Source organism: Saccoglossus kowalevskii, chromosome 17 (assembly GCF_978046115.1).
Source record: "Saccoglossus kowalevskii chromosome 17, keSacKowa6.1, whole genome shotgun sequence".
NCBI classification, from domain to species: Eukaryota; Metazoa; Hemichordata; class Enteropneusta; family Harrimaniidae; genus Saccoglossus; species Saccoglossus kowalevskii.
In genome coordinates, this window is record NC_140657.1 from 32,657,469 (window position 1) to 32,673,505 (window position 16,037).

Genomic DNA, 16,037 nt, shown 5'->3' on the forward strand with positions numbered 1-16,037 from the left:
ACTGGCAGCCATCTTGTTTTTTGAAAATGTTGTATTTTGGACATGCTTTGTCAGTTTTCATTCAAACTTGGTACATAGATTATACATGTTAGGATACATGTCCATGACAATTTCTTTCACAATTGGATCAAAGATGGCCGACTGGCAGCCATCTGACTTTTTGGCCTTACTACTATATTTCCAACATTTTTGTATCATTTTCATTCGTATTTGGCACACACATCATACATGTCACTTTGTTTCATAATCAGATTAAAGATGGCCGAATAACGGCTGTTTTTATTTTTGGCCATATTACTATATTTCTGTCACCCATGTATCATTTTCATTGATATTTAGCATGTCATAAATGGATACATGTACACATGTCAATTCAATTTGCAATTTGATCAAATATGGCCAACTGGCGGCCATCTTGTTTGTTTAAAATGTCATAACTTGGACATGCTTTCACTTATGATGTATGTTTTTCTTTGCTATGTCTTTAACCGGAGGGGTCGTCATGCAACACATGTTCGAATTTGATGTAAATAAACAATGTGTTTTATACGCCACTTGAGACTCAATTAAGTTTCAAGGACAAGCTCGCGTCAACCCATCTACTTTAATATGACGAGCACAAAGAGAACTTATTGTGTTTTCAAGACACATTGCTACTGACATGTGTGTCTTATTGTGTTTTCAAGACACATTGCTACTGACATGTGTGTCTTATTGTGTTTTTAAGACACATTGCTACTGACATATGTGTCTTATTGTGTTTTTAAGACACATTGCTACTGACATATGTGTCTTATTGTATTTTTAAGACACATTGCTACTGACAAATGTGTATACCGGTAATTGTGTTTTTGAGACACATTTCTACTGACATATGTGTCTTATTGTATTTTCAAGACACATTGCTACTGACATATGTGTCTTATTGTATTTTCAAGACACATTGCTACTGAAATATGTGTCTTATTGTATTTTTAAGACACATTGCTACTGACAAATGTGTCTAATTGTGTTTTTGAGACACATTGCTACTGACATGTGTGTCTTCTTGTATTTTCAAGACACATTGCTACTGACATATGTGTCTTATTGTATTATCAAGACACATTGCTACTGACATATGTGTCTTATTGTATTTTCAAGACACATTGCTACTGACATGTGTGTCTTAATGTATTTTCAAGACACATTACTAGTGACATGTGTCTTATTCTATTTTCAAGACACATTGCTACTGACATGTGTTTTTAAGACACATTGCTACTGACATATGTGTCTTATTGTATTATCAAGACACATTGCTACTGACATATGTGTCTTATTGTATTTTCTAGACAGATTACTAGTGACATGTGTCTTATTCTATTTTCAAGACACATTGCTACTGACATATGTGTCTTATTGTGTTTTCAAGACACATTGCTACTGACATAAGTGTCTTATTCTATTTTCAAGACACATTGCTACTGACATATGTGTCTTATTGTGTTTTCAAGACACATTGCTACTGACATAAATGTCTTATTGTATTTTCAAGACACATTACTAGTGACATGTGTCTTATTCTATTTTCAAGACACATTGCTACTGACATAAGTGTCTTATTGTATTTTCAGGGCTCATTTCTACTGACACGTGTTTTTAAGACACATTGCTACTGACATAAGTGTCTTATTGTATTTTCAAGACACATTTCTACTGACATGTGTTTTTAAGACACATTGCTACTGACATATTTTCATATACTGACATACATGTTTTTGTGTTTTCCAGAGACATTTCTACTGACATACATGTTTTTGGATTTACAAGAGACATTCCTACTTACATTATGTCTTTTTATTTTCCAGAGGTAGCACCATTTTTGTTCCGTATATCAGGACATGCTACAAGGGTTATAGCAGAAGATGGTAGATTATTTGTACATGCAAGTGGTGAAGAATTTTACATTGATTGTCAGAAACCATCATCAGTAGCACGGAACGCAGATTGGTATAGGTTTGATGAGCTTCGAGGTTCATACTTTGTTGGGAAGAGACAATGGAGGCGTATCAGATTTTATAGTGATAGAACATATCAATCAGGAACTTACAAATGTAGAAGACTATTGCAGGGTAGCCAAGAAAGTTATGATGAACGTTTTATCAAAGTCTACATCCATGGTAAGTACATGTGCACTGGAAATAACATACCCAATCGTGGATTTGTGAATACAAGTCATATAGGGAAATTTACAAATTCAAGAACATGATTGTAAGGTGTTTCAAATTTAGTGGGCACATCCTGTTCCACATGCAGCACCTGCCATATAACATTCTGAGACATAATCAAGTGGTTTCTGTATAAACAAGCTATATTGATGCTCTTTGAGATCATTATTGTAACAGTGTATTTAACCATAAGCTCATTATCATTATGTCTACAAAAAATATTGAATGCTGAGGCTAGTTGTTCTCTAAAAAACTCCTTTATGTAATAGGACAAAAGATAACAATTAAAGTTTTTTTTTTCAATCTACATACAATTATGTATGTACTACTGGCATGATGAATGAGTAGTTGGTAAGAGAAAGTGGGTAGTGCTGTAAAGATGTTGAAAATTGATGACAGTTAAATTAAAATCATCTTTTTTGGTATAGTCTGCTAAAACCTGGCCATTTCTGAGCAGTTCATGTAGCCTTCTTATAATATGAATCGTAACATTTCTCAATAAAGATTTCCTATCTGTTATCAAAACTTTTATTATTCCTATTTGAACAAAGTTTGAAAACAAGGGCTTTATAATTTGTTCTCTGTACGTCCGTCCAGAGTCGTATTTCAAAACTTGACTAAATCTTATAATTTTTTTCATTTGCTTAGTACTTTATGTAGGACATATGTACATGTAGTAATTTAGTGATTCAATACAAGATAGTCGACCGGCTGCCATATTGTCTTTGGAAATGTGGTATCTTGGACATAATTGTCTGTTTTTGTTCTCATATTTGGTACATGTATATACTATATTAGGACACATGTTCATGACGATTTGTGTCACAATCGAATCAAAGATGACTGACTGGTGGTCATCTTGTGTTTTGTCAATACTACTATTATATGTACTTATGTTTGATTAAAATTTGGCATAATTGTCACTTTGTTTTATAATCAGAACAAAAATAGCTAATTGGCAGCTGTCTAGCTGGTTGCCATAAGGCCAATTTTTGAGGGCACCACCAGCCAATGGTAGCCGTGGATTCACGCACCTCACTGTATGACAATGAAACTCAGGTATTTCTCGCACCAAGTCCACCACGAGATATTTCGTTTTACGCACAATGGAGGACGTGGATAACCGGACTTCAGCTCCGGTGCGAGTTTCCCAATTTCATAAAAATAATCGTATTCGAATCTCAGGCTAGCTAATTTGGCGTGGTGAGGAGCATACAGGCATTTATACCGCCTGGGGGAACGAACAACAGACTCGTCAAATAAAAATAAATACAAATGTAAAGTAAACAGATTTAATGTTTGAACTAGTAATTCACTCAATATAGAAACGCCATGGCGACAACATGTCTAAGTACAACGGCAATTTCCGAAATTACAAAATGCGTGCTTTACAGAAATTTTACAGTGAAAACACAATAGCTTTACCGCTATCGTCAGTTCTCATAAAATGATACATAACACAATAATAATCTCATGTCAACAAAATCGCCAACCAGTTCACAACGTTCTATACAGTCCTGTACAGTAAATTCGCTGACCACGAGGCAAGTATAATCAGCGATGACGCAATGGCGTCGCCAGAGAACACGGCCACTCTCAGGAAATCACAACTACTCCTGATGATTCTAGGCTCTACGATCCGATGTACGTCAAGTTCCCTGAGCCGTACGTTGCAAAAGATCACTCACCGCTCATCGATCAGTTCCCGAGTCGCATCAATTCGGTCATCGACGACACAGTCCAACGCTGTACGTCCACAAATTTGGTGCAACGCAAGCTCGACAGTCACTTTGGTTTCTTCACAGTACGGGAATAACATAAACTCGTCCGTGGGCTGCAACACCCTGAACTCAGTTCTTTCCCAGCTTTTCGTACGCCGACTTGGTGCTTTCCAGAACACGTTCGTGTTCACGGTTCCAACACAATCCCGTTTTCGGCTGCTGCCATCTTTGTCTGTGTCCTGCACCTTCTTCTCTCGCACGCCGAGTGGCGTGACATCATGGGACGCACCAATCAGTGAAGCGCGTCTCAACAGGCGCACGGGCCCTTAGTAACAAGAAATATAAAGAAAACTACATAGATTTAAAGAAACAGTAAAATTACCCTGGTTTCACACTCCGCCGGTCTGTCCAAGGATGCCACAGTGCACAGAAGCACTAGGGCATACCCAGGCAGACCCAAACGAAGCAGGGTAATGCGGAAACAAGGTCAACAAACTCGAAAAGCACAGCATTAGCGAAAACGTGGGCGTCATTCGATCGTCAATAGAACCTTTACATATAATGTTCTTAGAAATGTTTCTTTAGAAATGTTTCAGAAGATAGAGACGTGTACACCTAATTGATTCACACTAGACAATACACACACTCATTCAAACTCCTCACGAGTACCTATCGGCCTTAGCCAGAACTAGAGGATATAGGGAATACAGTGCTGATGTCTCCCCTAGGGCAGTGTCTGTCGCAATCGTGCGAGTCCCACCCCCTGATATGCCCACGGACAACCCACCTGTGGGTGGCTCCGCAAACAACATCGTGATGCACCACATAGTCTTCCAGATTGCTAAGAAAGCCATGCCTGCGCAGGGTATATAACCTATTCGTAGGTTACAGATTTGTCGCTACAAATCATGCGAGTAAATCAAAAACGATGACACGAACCACGACTGACTAAGAACACACACTCCGCCAACCTGTCAAAACCAGGCTCTTCACAAAAAGAAGTCTCATAACACTATATACATATATACAAATAGCTCACCCACTGCTGCCCTGGAACGTAAGCCTACAACATAATGTCCCATGGAGATCCCGCTGTGTCGGGTCATGCAATTTCATATCGCATCTGGCGTTTGACTATATAGGCATGCCTATATAGACAAGGTGAAAACTAATTTATGACAGTTCAGTAAAGCAGATCAACCATTTCATGTTGCAAGTATACGCTACCAAAGCGATGGTAATACTGCAAACCGCAGATGCCAACTATGACGACAATGCACACTGCGTTGCAATCTCAAACAAGGGGACGGCTGATCAAACCGACCCTCTCTAACTGATACACTAATACACAGTGGGTGATGGTATCTAAACGCGGAGAAAACGTCAACAAGACCGCATGACGTGGGCCATGACAAGTCAACGCAGGTACCACAACGCAATGCCGCCTTAGTAAGCTTAAGTAAATGTGCCGCAATGCACACCCACTAACCGTACTGAACTCCCTTTGCTCCAGTTATCTTAACGCTAGAGGAAAATCCCCATCTATTCGGTGGATGGCGTACGCTCCTAGATCTACGTATCGGGTCGACACCAGATGTTGCAACATCAATAGTCGTCGCCGTACTCTTCCCATGTGCGTCAGAAACTTTAGCCGACTCACATGGAGAAAACTTCCAGGTCTTAGGTGCGTGACGTACGCGTTTTGATCGCCGTGGTAACTGAACATCAGATGACGTGCAAGTCACCTCCGTTGGATCATTATCCGACTGTGCCGGGATACTAACTGCTGATTCATCTTCGTCAGATGCATCGTACATGGCACCTTCATTTTCCATTTGCGTAAACGGTATCAGACAAACAATCAACATCATGCTGATGTCTATCGATACCTCCAGCACTGGCTGGTAAAGGCGTGTCTAAAATACCTTGCGAGAAAGTCTCACGACTAAACGGATCTGGGGCTTTAACGTACCTTACCCCCGACTCAGTAGAGGACGGTGCAAGCTCAGTGTCATAAGCACTTACTGCTGCGCTCCTATGCGATCCCTCGATGGCTTCGTTCATTGCCATCTGTGGGTTTACAGTCCTCAACCCGTCAGCCACATTCTCGCGTACGTAATAGTCAATATCGTCACTATCGTATCCACTGCTGGTGGACATATCTTCGCAGGGCTTGAGCAAATTCGGATGAACAGTGCGAGTTCTCCCACCCATACATGTATTAGGTCTAATGACATAAACAGGGAGACCTTCAAGTTTGTTTACCACACGATGGGGTGCATCTTCCCACCGGTCGGCTATCTTATTCTTGCCCCGAAGATTAACATTTTTTATCAACACTAGATCGTCTGCGTGCAGGGTTTCATTCGGTATAATATTAGCACGGTCATAACGATGCTTATTACTGGCTTGTGACTTTCTATTAGCCAGAATAGCAATCTGCCTTGCCTTTTCTATTCGTTGTTCCAAATCATGTATGTATTTGGAGGTAGATACAATGGGTCTCTGATCATTGGGATAAACGTTTAATCGCACATCCAATGCAGTACGAGCTTCCCTTCCAAACATAAGCCTGTATGGTGAAAAACCTGTGGTATCGTGACGCGTACAATTGTATGCATGGACCAATGCGGGAACGTACGCTTTCCAATTGGCTTTCTTGTCATTTTCTAGCGTACCCAACTTGTTCAACAATGTATGATTCATCCTCTCGCACTGCCCGTTCCCAATAGGATGGTAGGGCGTAGTACGGGACTTCTCGATGCCCAACAATTGGCAGAGTTCGCGCACCACTTTTGATTCAAAGTTACGACCCTGGTCTGAATGTAGGCGCTCAGGGACCCCATAGTGAACTATGAACCCCTCGTACAAATGTTTTGGGGTAGTTTTAGCGGTCTGATTTCGAGTCGGAATCGCCATAGCAAATTTAGTGAAGTGATCAGTGAGCACTAATATGTTAGCAATGCCCCCTTTCGCCTCCTCCAACGACAGAAAGTCCATAGCAACCAGTTCTAATGGTTGTGTGGTCGTAATAGGTACCATATCAGCTCGGGTCTTAAAGCCTGCCGGGTCTTTTCTCCGAGTGCAACGTTTACAAGTTCGCACGTAATTCCGCACATCGCTTTCCATACACGGCCAGTAGAACCGAGATCGCAACGTTTCAAGAGTACGATCACATCCAAAGTGTCCCATTTGATCATGCGCTCCAGCCGTAGCGATCTTACGATGACTGGAGAGCAATACCAACTGAAAACATTTCTTATCCAAACTATCATATCTAGTTCGGTATAAAACGTTGTCCCTAAAACATAGTTTATCCATCTCGCGTAAAGCTGACAATACCAGCGGTGTCTCTTTCCCTTTCTGGCGGCGATCAGGACGTGTTCCGATTCGCCTCCAATGGATTAGTCGTGATATAACAGGATCGTGTTTCTGCAATTCAGCCCAATCTCGAGGAGACACTGAGATGAAAGATGACTCATCAGGGTACTCTGGCGGAGATAGGAACTCGTTAGGAATAGCTGTAGTCACGTGTGCAATGGCCTCCACCCAAGGTGTCTCGTCAGATATAAGATGACTCTGGCCAATCGCATGGATCTCGGCGGAACCAAGTTCTACGGTAGCGTCAAAACGGTTATCTTGTTCATTTAGTGCAGCTGGCCTCGGACGAGGGCCGTCTGGACAGCGCATCAGCGTCTGCGTTATTGCGTCCAGGGCGGTAACAAATGGTTATGTTGTAGTTTGACAATGCTGCCCACCACCGATGACCAGTAGAATCAAGTTTAGCGGTAGTTGCTACGTAAGTCAATGGGTTGTTGTCTGTTAACACAACGGTCATATTCCCATAACAGTAATCATGAAATTTCTCAGTCATCGCCCACTTAAGCGCCAAAAACTCCAGTTTATGGGCAGGGTAGTTGCGCTCACTGGGAGACAAACTGCGACTAGCATACGCAACAGGTCTAAGTCTACGACCCTCATCATCGTATTGTAGTTGGTATAACGCAGCACCAAGGCTTTGAGTACTAGCGTCTGTGTGCAATTCAAAGGGCTTCGAATAATCAGCATATGCCAACACAGGCGGGTTACACAAGTGACGTACGAGTGTGTCAAAAGCTTCTTGAGCTTCGTCGGTCCAATGAAACGGTGGCGGTAACTGCCTCTTTAATTTAGAATTTTTACAAGGTTGACCAGCCGTTAGTTTGTACAAAGGCCGGGCAATAGCAGAATAGTTTGGTACAAAACGTCTATAGTAGCCCGCGAACCCTAAGAAGGTGCGGACCTCACGGACATTAGTAGGAGAGGGCCAATCACGCAATGCCTGGGTCTTATCAGGATCCGTTTCTACCCCATGCTCCGATACCACGTGGCCAAGATACTTAACGCGATTTCGGAAGAACTTGCATTTTGAATGCTTTATCTTCAGGTCGTTCTCCCTCAATTGCTTCAAAACCTTATCCAGCCTCTCGACATGTTCCTCAATAGTTTCCGAAAACACAACAACGTCATCAACATATGCTTGACATATGCGATTGTTATAATCACCCAGGGCTCTCTCTACTGCTCTTTGACAGGTCGTGCCCGCGTTCATTAAGCCAAAGGGGGTGGATAAAAACTCATAAAAACCAAACAGAGTGGCAAAAGCAGTTTTGGGGATGTCTTCTTCTGCCATGGCTAACTGCCAATAACCAGATTTCAAATCGATGGTAGAAAACCATTTAGAACCGCGTAAGATGTCTAGGCCTTCCTCGATACGAGGTAGAGCATAAGCGTCTGGTATGGTTTGACTATTGAGCTTTCTATAGTCAACACAAATTCGGGTAGTCCCGTCTTTCTTTTTGACTAAGACTAATGGTGACGACCATGGGCTGCTAGACTCCCTGATGACGCCACTGTTCAACATATCACGTAATTGTTGGCGCACCTCGTCATACAATGCAGGAGGTATTCTCCGTGCACGCTGTTTGACGGGTCGTTCGTCACGTAAATATATCTTATGTGCGACATTTGTGCATCGTCCCAAATCGCTATCTGATTTTGAAAAGCTAACATGGTTACGTTGCAAAACCTCTTGCACAATCTGCATTTGTTCTTGCGACAACTGTGCATCGGTCATATAAAATTCCAGTCCGCCTGCAGTCAACACAGTCTTAACAGGCGTGTCTTCTGCCGCGGTAGCCTCTTCCCGATACGGTCACGTCTCGATGGACTGCGCTGCCCTGGCGACCCCTACAACCTCACCAGGTCTAACGCGCACCGGTGACTCTGTTTCGTTAGTAAGGACAACCTGTGATCTGGAAGCACCGCGTGCACAACTGACCACAGTGACCATAGGCTGAAGTGACCAATCACGAACATTAACTCGTGATGAATCCGGTTCGATAACAGTCTCTACACTCACAGATTTAAGTGAAACAGGGATGCATGCAACAGTACCTGGCGGTATAGTCAAAGGCCTAGCAACATTGGCCCTGACCCTACCCAGGTTACCCTGAGGACCCACAAAAGCGTCTTTCGCCCTCATAGAACACAAAGTACGTCGAGCCACAGGATGTATACGTGCTCCATTGGCACGACTACGACCAAGATACGGACGGTCGTATAGTCCTAGCCAGTTAGTCCCGGCCGTGACAGGTAAGTCCGCGTTAATATCTGTGTCTTTTGCAACAACTGCCAAGAGGGTCTTAGTCGACGCGCCTCCAAACATTTTACGTTCAAATGATACGTCTACCTCTATGATCCCCTCGTATTGGAGGTAATCATCGGTGACACCTAGTATATCAAGTGATTGGTCGAGAGATGAGGAAGGTACGTCGGAAAGGTGTTTATGATAGAATGATGATGCAATTATTGTAACTTGGGATCCAGAATCAATCATCGCATTGCAGCGCACACCATTGACTGTGGCCGCAGCATGATATAGCTTCCCAAGGATCCGTTCGTTTATAGGATGACCGTTACGTCGGTCAATAAGTGCTTTGTTTGCCTTTCCCTTCCCTTTGTAGTTCTTTGTTTTGGGTCGGTTAGGGCATTTGTACGATGAATGTGTCACGTCTCCACAATGGGAACATGGTGAACAACAGTCCTTAGACAGGTGGCCAACGCCACGGCAATTATAGCACATAGGTGGCGGTCTAGTGTCCTCAGACTTCGGCTTCGCGATTGCGTTCGTATTTGCTATGGGTAGTTTATGCCCGTTGGTGGCACTCCCCCGTCCACTGTGGATCTGGGCAATCTGTTTCGTCAGTGCAAGGAGCGCGCCCTTCATAGTATCCATGAGCGCAGCCGAGTCGTCCTCTTTATCGCCGCAATGTGTAGCCTGTGCACGTGCTTTCTTAGTCACGCCATGCCTACTATCGCGTTCTGCGACTTCTCGTTCAGCCCGATGACATACCTGGCTGAGCTCGGCGAAAGTCGTGCAATTTTTAACCTCATGTTGTGCTCAGGCTTGCACACGTTCATCTCTGAGAGAACCCCAGAACACTGATCGAAGCGTCTTGTCTACCAGGGAGTCTTCAATGCCCCCTGTTCGCGAACGCGACATAAATCTCCAACCGGATCCAACCGGATCTCGTCTTCGCGCTGTGTACTCGCATAGAACGACTTCAGCAGAGCCGAGCCATTCTCAATCTCACCAAACGTTGCCATGAACTTATCAATAAGCTCATCCAGCGTCACAGTATCACGCATCGTATTGATTAACTTAGCTGCGGTTCCACGCAGCGAGCGTATCGCTGTTCGCAGTGTGTAATCGTCGCTAACGGTAGGATCACCACGAAGCAGTTTCACTTCGTAAATCCAGGATGAAAAGTCAATGTCACCTTTTTGATCGGCATCTCCCGAAAAGGTAGGCAAACGAGGTGCCTGTAAAACAGTGTGAGGATTATGATCTCTGTCGTATCTTATCGCGGGTGGTAGGAATTTCATAATCGACTGGCGTATCAGATGGCGTATGGGTGCGTGACAGTTCATGAGTGTCAGCATCCTTTCGTATAGCGCGCTCTAACTTTAGACACATATCCCAAACCTCCTCGCGTTCACGTAATTGCTGTTGAAGATGCCGTACCTGGGTATACAGGTCGTCGGTATCAACCGCATCAACTTTACCTGGCAGATCATCACGTTTTCTGCCACCAGGGAGCTTAGGCGTGGCACCCCCTTGTTCAACCGGAGTACCTCTGCCCCTCCCCCTAAGAGTGTAAACAGGCGTGGCGATAGGGGGTATCGCACCCTCTCCCCCGACTACACCCACATCGACAAACTCTTTCTTAATATCATCCATCTCACTGTCACTCATTCTATGGCATTCACGTCTCTTAAGCAACACCAAAATGGAAATACGGTAAATACCGAAAAAAAACGTGAATACAACCAGTAAATATCAATCGCGATACGAATGACGAATACCCACAGTAATGGTGTACTCACCGATATGCTTGTCTTCAAAAAAAAATCCAGTCTTCAAACCCACACGTATATTTTCGTGGGTAAAAAAACACAAATATTTCAATAAAATAAAATTACAAGTCTCAAAGTCTCGAAAAAAAAACTCTAATCCCCAACTCTCTCCAAATCAATAGCCACACGTGTTGGGCGCCAATGAAACTCAGGTATTTCTCGCACCAAGTCCACCACGAGATATTTCGTTTTACGCACAATGGAGGACGTGGATAACCGGACTTCAGCTCCGGTGCGAGTTTCCCAATTTCATAGAAATAATCGTATTCGAATCTCAGGCTAGCTAATTTGGCGTGGTGAGGAGCATACAGGCATTTATACCGCCTGGGGGAACGAACAACAGACTCGTCAAATAAAAATAAAATAAAATACAAACTGTAAAGTAGACAGATTTAATATTTAAACTAGTAATTCACTCAATATAGAAACGCCATGGCGACAACATGTCTAAGTACAACGGCAATTTCCGAAATTACAAAATGCGTGCTTTACAGAAATTTTACAGTGAAAACACAATAGCTTTACCGCTATTGTCAGTTCTCAAAAAATGATACATAACACAATAATAAACTCATGTCAACAAAATCGCCAACCAGTTCACAACGTTCTATACAGTCCTGTACAGTAAATTCGCTGACCACGAGGCAAGTATAATCAGCGATGACGCAATGGCGTCGCCAGAGAACATGGCCACTCTCAGGAAATCACAACTACTCCTGATGATTCTAGGCTCTACGATCCGATGTACATCAAGTTCCCTGAGCCGTACGTTGCAAAAGATCACTCACCGCTCATTGATCAGTTCCCGAGTCGCATCAATTCGGTCATCGACGACACAGTCCAACACTGTACGTCCACAAATTTGGTGCAACGCAAGCTCGACAGTCACTTTGGTTTCTTCGCAGTACGGGAATAACATAAACTCGTCTGTGGGCTGCAACACCCTGAACTCAGTTCTTTCCCAGCTTTTCGTACGCCGACTTGGTGCTTTCCAGAACACGTTCGTGTTCACGGTTCCAACACAATCCCGTTTTCGGCTGCTGCCATCTTTGTCTGTGTCCTGCACCTTCTTCTCTTGCGCGCCGAGTGGCGTGACATCATGGGACGCACCAATCAGTGAAGCGCGTCTCAACAGGCGTCAATCATGAGACCAAAACTTTTCCATGACGTCACAAATACGGGTTACCATAATAAATAACGCACAGGCCCTTAGTAACAAGAAATATAAAGAAAACTACATAGATTTAAAGAAACCGTAAAATTACCCTGGTTTCAACAACTTAATGGAAGACTTCATGTAGCAGCTTGATTTTACTTGGTAAAGCTGACACTTTCAAGCCTCAAACGTAATGCCTAGCTGTGCAGTGTTACACATTGCTTCTTTTGACATCAGAAGATGTTTTGAGATGACTGCAAAGTAAAATTCAAATTCGTTACTGCTCAGTACGCAAAATGCAGAGCTTGCATGGCATATCCTCACTAACAAAACTGTTAAAACTGATAACATATCGACTTGCTTGATCCGGTTTCGTTGCAAGAAACACATCATTTCCCTCAGATACAGCACTAAGCACTTTCTTTTGATGACCAATAAGCAACATTAACAAATAACAACACTTGCAACACAAAAAAAAAAAAAAACTATCGTTGTGAATGACAACAGACTTATTGCCAATAAACCTGCATTCAGGTATTTTATTGTTCCCAAAATTGACAAATACCAGGGAGACCTAAAATCCTTTTTATCTCTCTTTATCTACATCCCAAAGCTTTTACAATTGCTTCCCCCGGATGACATCGTTCTCGGCTAATTCACCCCTCAAAATAGATAGATTTCAACACTTGCGACAGCTACCTTTTAGTGCTCGCTATTGATGCATTTTGCAATAATATGTGTATATTTTCTCCAACTGTATATTCTGCACTAAATTGAGTAGCATTCTATTTCCCAATCACGTTTTGAAAAATAACGTCCTAATTTTATTATAATCTCCTGTATTTACAAATTTGACAAGTAACATGGAGGTAAATATCAATAAAAATAACGTACACTGTCATACATAAATATTTATTGTAATTCAACAGTTATCAGGCAATAATATGACATTACGTTGCTGACGTTGACAATACCTCTTGCATTGGGTACATATTCCCTATAGATCTAGACCATTTTACCATTTTACCATACACTGTTGCACAATTTCACGCTAGTGCTACTATCACTGATCACTCCCTCTGTGAACATTTCAACACCTATACATACACCTCCATTATTTCATTAAATATTAGCTACTTACAACCACCCTGATCACTACTTACTGTTATATTTTTAAATGACATTTGCTCTATTAGAAGCACATACCATATACCATAAATATAATTGACCAAGACAAATCTATGGTCAGAATCAGACAGATTCAAAATGGCTGACTGGTGACCCTTTTCATTTCAAGATCTTAAAGTTGTTCAATGACATCACCTATTATAGTTCTTAAACAGTCGTGAGCAAATTGTTCTATAGTTCAACTATGTTTTAAGTTGTATTAATTGTAGGTATTTTTGGTTTCATTCTAGATACCACTTGTCCTAACCCTGGAGTTCCTGAAAATGGACAGCAGATTGTAGACCCTGGAATGGATGTAGGAATTTCACGAACATTTATTCTCAATGATCAAGTGTTATTCAGATGTAATGACGGATATAAACTGATTGGAAGTGGATCTATAACTTGTACATACAGACGTGCATGGACAGGGCCTACACCGACATGTGTTCGTAAGTGACAAATTTATACAACATTCCATATAGTCAATCAGCAGTAAAGATCATGGATTGGTATACATGTATGTTGAACTTCTTATTTACATATTATGTGTGCAAAGCAGACAATGGGAGTCTTTGGAGTTAATGTGTCTGTCTGTGTGTGCATGCATGTGTGTCCACCTACTGATATCTCAAGAATGACTAATCATTATGCATTTTGATCACATTGTTTTCATATTGTACATCTCAAATAGCAGACAAATATTGTTTGGAAGGCTAATTAACATGTCTCTAATACTCTCAGTACACTGGAGTTTATTCTAAGCTTTCTTTGATTTGTATCTAATACCACTGCCACTAAAGTGTGTGTAGCATGGAAAGCAGCAGCCCTGGAACAGTATACATGTCTTGATCTATGTTGTGCCATCTTTGAGCGGCCATCTTTTTAAAAAAAATGTGGTATCTTTTACATGATTTGTCGGTTTCAAATTTGATACAAAGATTATGCATGTGAAAATATATGCCCATGATGATTCGTTTCATGTTTCATATCTCTGTACATGAGCCTGGACAAATGAAATTCAATTTGGATACAAAAAATACATGAATAGCATATCCTGTGTAATTTCTGACCATCTATATTCATTCACAGTCACTCTACTAGGACGGTTAGGAAGCGCTATTGTTAAACGGTGTGAATGAGCAGCTTCTGAGAACCTACGCTGGTCTCAAAACGTAATTGTCATCGGAGGGCGCTATTTTTCTCCCATTATTCATTGCGTTCGATGTTGCTCGAGACGACCGTGAATTTTTGAAATTGTGCTTTATTTTTACATCAAACTACAATCTCATCTGAACTATGACTAGGAGTGATATTGTATTTTACAGATGAGCGTACTTTTGCAATCTTGAAGATGCTTTACTCGAGAAAAATGGTGTTTTATTGACAGTCCCTTTGTCTCGATCTCTAACAGTCTTTCGGTCCGTAAAATAAACCCCTCGCTAAGTTTAAAAACAATTTTATCGCTAAAAACATTGATGTCTGCAAACCTTTACAATATTCCTTTGTCCATTCTCGCTATTTTTGTGTGTTTTTATAGTCACTTTATGGCGAAATTTTGCATGTTTGCGTCGTCTGTGGAGGTGGTCGCCATGTTGCTTTATTGCATGGTTTTCAATGGAAGTAATCGGACGAAAGAGATTTTTGATTGTTGTGTTTTCATATCCCTCCATTCGTTTTATTGGATGACTAATACAAATCCCGTTCAGCTGTATCGGTGCTACGAGTCATATTTAATTTCGTTTGAATATTTTTTTGTTATGACTTTGCTTTGTGACAATTTTATGAATGGTTTATTTCAGCATGTTCGCACTGCTTTTTGATTCAGTCGAGACAGATGCGAGACAGGGTAAAATACCCGGATGTTAATTTTTGTGTGGGAATTTTTTGGGTGATATACTAATGTAGTATTCTATTAACTATTTATAATTTCAGAATGCCATACAAGACAGCAAGATTTTCTCGGGGAAAAACGTGTATATACAAAGCATGTTTATTTCCGCGTTTGAGACTGCTCTTTAGTGAAAGGGTAAAGTGCCATGTATTGCAATGCTTTGTGGGGAAAAATGACGCAACTCTCGCACTGTCTCATGATTTATCGCGTGTTTTCCGTCGCTAATGCTATGCTAATGACTTCTTAGCTCGTTAACACCTCTTTTGTTTCAATGTTTATGGAGACAAGGGTAGTTACAATAGAACGACGCGGCGCTTCCTAATCGTCCTAGTAGAGTGACTGTGATTCATTGTATGAATCACAAACCCTTGCATGATCGTGTTAGGAAAAGCTGTATTTCACTGCAGTTGAATTGAGTCATTTGATTGGGC

At 41.7% G+C, this 16,037-nt stretch overlaps 1 protein-coding gene across 2 annotated transcripts in view; it reads left to right on the forward strand.

The window, feature by feature from the left end:
- Nucleotides 1-16,037, forward strand: part of LOC102801287 (complement receptor type 2-like) — a 91,698-nt gene that overhangs the window by 61,845 nt on the left and 13,816 nt on the right. For both annotated transcript variants that reach the window (XM_085492405.1, XM_085492406.1), the window contains 2 exons: nucleotides 1,851-2,162; nucleotides 13,964-14,164. In XM_085492405.1, coding sequence (XP_085348531.1) covers nucleotides 1,851-2,162; nucleotides 13,964-14,164 — 513 coding nt within the window. The remainder of the gene's footprint in view (nucleotides 1-1,850; nucleotides 2,163-13,963; nucleotides 14,165-16,037) is intronic.